This window comes from Orcinus orca, chromosome 8 (genome assembly GCF_937001465.1).
Source record: "Orcinus orca chromosome 8, mOrcOrc1.1, whole genome shotgun sequence".
In the NCBI taxonomy this organism is placed as follows: domain Eukaryota; kingdom Metazoa; phylum Chordata; class Mammalia; order Artiodactyla; family Delphinidae; genus Orcinus; species Orcinus orca.
Window position 1 is genome coordinate 12,171,608 of NC_064566.1, and position 5,656 is coordinate 12,177,263.

The 5,656-nt window shown below is 56.2% G+C and overlaps 1 protein-coding gene across 1 annotated transcript; it reads left to right on the plus strand.

The window, feature by feature from the left end:
- Positions 1-1,315: 1,315 nt before the first annotated feature.
- APLNR (apelin receptor) lies at positions 1,316-5,025 on the plus strand. Its single transcript, XM_004264116.4, has one exon. The coding sequence runs from the start codon at positions 1,607-1,609 to the stop codon at positions 2,756-2,758; it is 1,152 nt and encodes a 383-aa protein (XP_004264164.1). The 5' UTR covers positions 1,316-1,606; the 3' UTR covers positions 2,759-5,025.
- Positions 5,026-5,656: the final 631 nt, after the last annotated feature.

Below are 5,656 nucleotides of genomic sequence, written 5' to 3' on the forward strand. Positions count from 1 at the left end.
CTGGAGATTTTTCTGACTGACTCTTCTTGAGATAACAGATTCTAATTCTGTAAGCCTTTTGCTTTGAATGTGGCCGAGACTCATCTCCGGATTTTGCTTCCTCTCACTCTTGCCCAACTTTAGATGGCCTTCTCCACTCTCAGGGGTGCATAGTTTTAATCTTATCTTGTGTCTCATTCTCTCCTTCCTGCCCAGAGGTCCTGGAGAGGCCAACGGACAGGGCAAAGCCAGTTTCTATGGGATTGTGCCCACAGCATCTACTAAATGGTTACCCGTTTTTCTGCCTCTTCCTTCAGTTATGACTTCCTGACCCCCCACATGCCCTGCCTGGTCTATGTACGGCAGTAAGAACTCAGGGACCGAAATGTATCCGTGTTTTCACTGCATAGTAATTCAAACACCCGTTCTTCTTTATATGGACTCCTCTTTTCACTCACTCCCTAATTCATCCATCCACTTACTTATTCACTCAACAACCATTTAGTGACCACCTACTACCTGCCAGGCACTGAATTAGGTGCTTGGAGAAGAAGAAAAGCAAACAACAAAAGCAAAACAAAATTTATCCTGTGAACTTGGGCAAGACATTTACCTTGTTCAGCCTCAGTTTCCCCCCTCAGTTTCAAGCCATAGATTTAGTAGCTTGATTAGAGATACTTTCGTCTGAGGTTTCTTTCTTCTGTGACTCTCTCCTCGACCCTCTAAAACTTCCTGTGCCATCTGAAAACTGCAATCTGCTAACAGCTTATGAATCGTAGACAAATCCCTCTATAACTGGGTCTGTAGACCACAAACATCCCCACAGAGAGAGGGTCAAAGCCGAGGTGTAAAGGAGGAGGGTGTGAGGGGAAGGATAGAGGGAAATCTGCTCGGGGTGGGCTAGGAGGGCGGGAGGGGAGGGGAGGGTGGAGGACGGAGGAGACAGACTGGCCTACCAGGAGGGCATGCCAGAGGCTGAGACCATCCTGCGAAATCTCACACCCTCCTCGCCCCCTACCCTCCCCGGCTCCAGCTCAGGCTGGGTTTCAATCTGCATAATTTGCCCCATTTAGAGGGCCTGGGAGGGGGTGAGAACAGGAGGGTGCAGAGGACTGAGGAGGGCTTCTCCAAACACCAGAGGAAACTGGAGGGAGAGAAACTGGGCCAGGAGGAGAGCAGGCTGCAAACCACAGATAACATTCTGCCCAGCACTGCAGGGGTCAATCTGGTCCACTTGCCCAGGGACAAGAAGGAAAAAAAAAAAAAAAAGTGGGCTGTAACTTCAAGATCCTAAGACTCACAAGTGAGGGGCTGGTCTGGAGGTGGGAGGAGGGAGGGACAGCCAAGGAGGAGACAGAGACTCAGGAGGGCGCGAGGAAGTGTCTGAGCTGAGGCTGGGGCAGGGCAGGAGCGGGTGGAGGGAAGCCTGCAGGAGGGAGGCATCCTTCAGGGTCCAGAGGAGCCAGAGGCAGCTCCATCGGCTGCTAGGAAGGGCTCTGGACACCTCCAGCCCTTCCCGCCTGCCCTCCGAGGCTCCAGCCAGCAGCTGAGGGTACCTGCCGAGTTGGCGCGACACAGCCACGGAGCTGGTACCCCCGGGACCCCGTGCCCGACTTGGCTCCCCAGCATGGAGGAAGGTGGAGATTTCGACAACTACTACGGGGTGGACAACCAGTCTGAGTGTGAGTACGCGGACTGGAAGTCCTCGGGGGCCCTCATCCCTGCCATCTACATGCTGGTGTTCCTGCTGGGCACCACGGGCAACGGCCTGGTGCTCTGGACCCTGTTTCGCAGCAGCCGCGAGAAGAGGCGCTCGGCTGACATCTTCATCGCCAGCCTGGCGGTGGCCGACCTGACTTTCGTGGTGACCCTGCCGCTGTGGGCCACCTACACGTACCGGGACTACGACTGGCCCTTCGGGGCGTTCGCCTGCAAGCTCAGCAGCTATCTCATCTTCGTCAACATGTACGCCAGCGTCTTCTGTCTCACCGGCCTCAGCTTCGACCGCTACCTGGCCATCGTGAGGCCCGTGGCCAACGCCCGGCTGCGGCTGCGGGTGAGCGGGGCCGCGGCCACGGCCGTCCTGTGGGCGCTGGCCGCCCTCCTGGCCGTGCCGGTCATGGTGTTCCGCTCCACCGGCACCATCCTCCACGTGGAGAACAGCACCAGGGTGCAGTGCTTCATGGACTACTCCATGGTGGCCGGCCCGAGCTCCGAGTGGGCCTGGGAGGTGGGCCTGGGCGTCTCGTCCACCGCCGTGGGCTTCGTGGTGCCCTTCATCGTCATGCTCACCTGCTATTTCTTCATCGCCCAGACCATCGCCGGCCACTTCCGCAAGGAGCGCATCGAGGGCCTGCGGAAGCGGCGCCGGCTTCTGAGCATCATCGTGGTGCTGGTGTTGACGTTCGCCCTGTGCTGGACGCCCTACCACCTGGTGAAGACGCTCTACATGCTGGGCAGCCTGCTGCACTGGCCCTGCGACTTCGACATCTTCCTCCTGAACGTTTTCCCCTACTGCACCTGCATCAGCTACGTCAACAGCTGCCTCAACCCCTTCCTCTACGCCTTCTTCGACCTGCGCTTCCGCCAGGCCTGCGCCTCCGTGCTCTGCTGGGGACAGAGCAGGTGCGGGGGAGCCTCCCACAGCAGCAGTGGGGAGAAGTCGGCTAGCTACTCCTCTGGGCACAGCCAGGGGCCCGGCCCCGGCAGCGGGAAGGGCGGAGAGCCGACGCAGGAGAAATCCATCCCCTACAGCCAAGAGACCCTCGTGGTTGACTAGGGCTGGGATCGCGGGCGCCTGGTGCCCTCCGCCCGGCCCCAGCCTTTGCCCTTGCTCTCTGAAGGTCAGGTCGCCGGGGGCACCTTCTCTCTTGCACTTGACTCCTTTCCCTGCCTCCTGCCTGTGTCCTTGTCCTCCTTTTCCCTTTGCTCTGGTTCAGAGGTTTGTGGTTTAGTGGAGAGAGATTGAGCCCTGCAGACCCGGGCTCGGCCACTCAGTCTCTGTGAGACTGACCTTGCCGCAGTCTCTTCAACTCTCTGAGACGCAGTTTCTCTACGTGTATACAATGGAGAAACTAAAATGATGTGTGTGTCCTGGCTCAGTAAAAGTTCATTTCCCCCCAGCATTTTTCTTGGATCTGCAGCTTTTTTTCCTCCCCCCATTTCCTTTTAGGTCTCTCGCCCCTCTTCCTCTCTCTGTTTCCCCCTTTCTCTCTGCAATTTTTACTCAGAATCCGTACCTCCTGGCTCCCACCCCCTCTCCCATAGCTCGTCTTCCTCGTTCAGTCCCTCCTTTCCATTTTTACTTCTTCGCTCTGAAGGGCTCCTAAGGGTTAAAACTCCTGAAGCTTGCAAACACTGCCCCTGTTCAAGCTCTTTGTCCGGTTCCCTGAGTGCCCCGGGAGGGAATGGGAGAATGGCCGAATGGCCGGGCAGGAGGCGGGCTGGGTGTCAGCAGAATGACTGCTCCCATCTCTGCAGCTGAGGGCTCCAGAGCCTCCCTCCAAATTGGAGCGCTTTGCTGTCCTTTCAGGCACTGGAGGTAGAGCCGTCCACGAAGGGGGCCTCCCTTCCTGCAGCCCCTCCACGATGCCAACTAGATATGCTTTCTACAGATTTCCTTAGACCCTTTTATTTCATCCTCTATTTTCTGTGGGGACTGGAAGGCAATGGGGTTGATGAAGCAGCAGGCTCCTTGGTTTCATGATATGAATGGGGAGCTGGGAAGGGAAGATGGAGAAAGAGGGGGAGTCTGCATTTCGTCTAAATGCTGCTTGGGTTCCCTCCCCAAGTCCTCATCCCTCCAACCTCCTCCAGAACCGTGAGCCGCAGCTCTCTCCCTGTCTCTCCACCCCATCCCGACATCTCCAGGATGTTTTTCTTGGGCACTGGTGTGAGTGGGTGCCAGGGGTCACTTTGGTGGGGGTGGGACGCTTGCTTTGTGTGTGCACATGTGTGTAAACAAGGATGAGCATCGCACGGAGAGTGGTGTGCCCGTGTTACTTGTCACTTGGATGAACTCACCCGCCCCCCCCCCCCCCCCCGCCACTCTCCAGATCTCTGCTCTTCACCCAATATCCCTGAGGGAAGAAGGGACATGCTGAGGTGATTTAGAATAAAAATGAGTCCACCCCCACTGGATCTGGGGGCTCGACGGCTGGTCCGCGCTTTAAGAGAGAAGTCTGTGTTTGTGCCCCGGCTCCCTCTAGGGAGATCCCTTCCCAAAGCAGCTGGCGCCCAAAGCTTGGGGAAGTCTTGTGCTCTGGGTCCCTGTGCCGCTGTCCCTAGTTCTATGAGGGAAATGGGAGCTTCCCTTGACCCCTTTCCCAAGCCTGCCAACCTTGCTTTGAATTTATAAGCATCTCCTTCATCACTATTTTTCCAGGGTCAGTAGCCCACTTCCTAAAGGGGGACACCTGCTTGCCATGTGGTGGAAAGCACTGGGTGGGTTTTTTTCTCACCTCCCGTCAGGATCAGACTGCTTGGCTTCTTGGGGGGGCTGGGAACGGGGACTGGAGCAGTCACAGCAAGACTGGTGGCATGACAGCCACACCGCCAGAGAGGCTTTGAGGATGAAGATGCTTGTGGGGCCTTTGTGCACCGAGGGCAGGGTGTGTATATTCCGGGTTTTGTTCTTGGAGGACTCTGGACGTGAAGGACAAGACATGAGCCATGGAGGCAGGAAGAGCCCAGCTTGATGTCAGTGGACATCTTGACCCTGGATGGGATGGAGCCAGCTCTGGGAGCAGAGGGAGGGGAAGAAGGGAAGGGACTTATCTCAGCTCATTCTTCCCATCTCAGGCCAGAATCTTCCACAGACAGACTCACTTTCTCAGTCCAGGGCTGTCCCCAAAGCCTCCATTCAAGGCTGGAGGAAGCTCCCAGAAGGGAAGAGGTGCCCCCTGAGGCCCCGTCGGTGATCCTGGACAGAGGGTGGAGGAGGCTGCCGGCTGCCCCACTTGCCCCTTCTTTGGAACGTCTATGCTATTTTTTGACCCTGTTAGTCAGTGAGGTTCATCAAATAAACCTTTTTGTGTGTGTGTGTAACTATTGTGTCCGAAGCCTTTTCTCACACTCGTGTCTTGGGATAAGGAAGGGACCCCTAGTTTGCAAATGTTATGGTGGGAAGTGGGGCGAGTAGGCTGAGGGGAGCAGTGCGGAGAAGGGGACCTAAAAGGAGTTGAGTGGGAAACTGGAGAGGAAGCTGGTGGGGGGGGGGCGGCGAGAAGATGGAGAAAATAGACGCCAGAGAAGGGACAGGATCGGAGTGAGAACAGGGAAGACGGCAGAGGAAATAAAGGGACAGGGTGCTGCTAAGCTTTTGTGCTCTGAAAAGCCGTGGAATCAGTGGGCACACACGTCGGAGCCCAGAGCACAGGTCTAGGGGAGAAGTACCAACATTTCCTCCCATGGAGGTAGACCTATCACTCATTCGTTCATTTGCCCCTTTATTCATTTATCATCTGCTATAGACTCATTCATTCATTCACTCCATTCAGTCCTCAGGTGGTCACCATCTTCCACAAAGACCTCCAAGTCCCAATGATGTTTGCAGATGACCCCCAAGCAATCTGCATAGTAGAACAGAGAGTAACGTTTCACCACCATTCTCTCCTTGAACCGCTGCAGCCCTCTGAGAGGGGCATTTTCACCTCATTTTGCTAATAAGGGAGTGGAG

Excerpts from the sequence above, each read along its gene's own strand:
- APLNR (XM_004264116.4), top strand. The coding sequence starts at position 1,607 with ATGGAGGAAGGTGGAGATTTCGACAACTACTACGGGGTGGACAACCAG.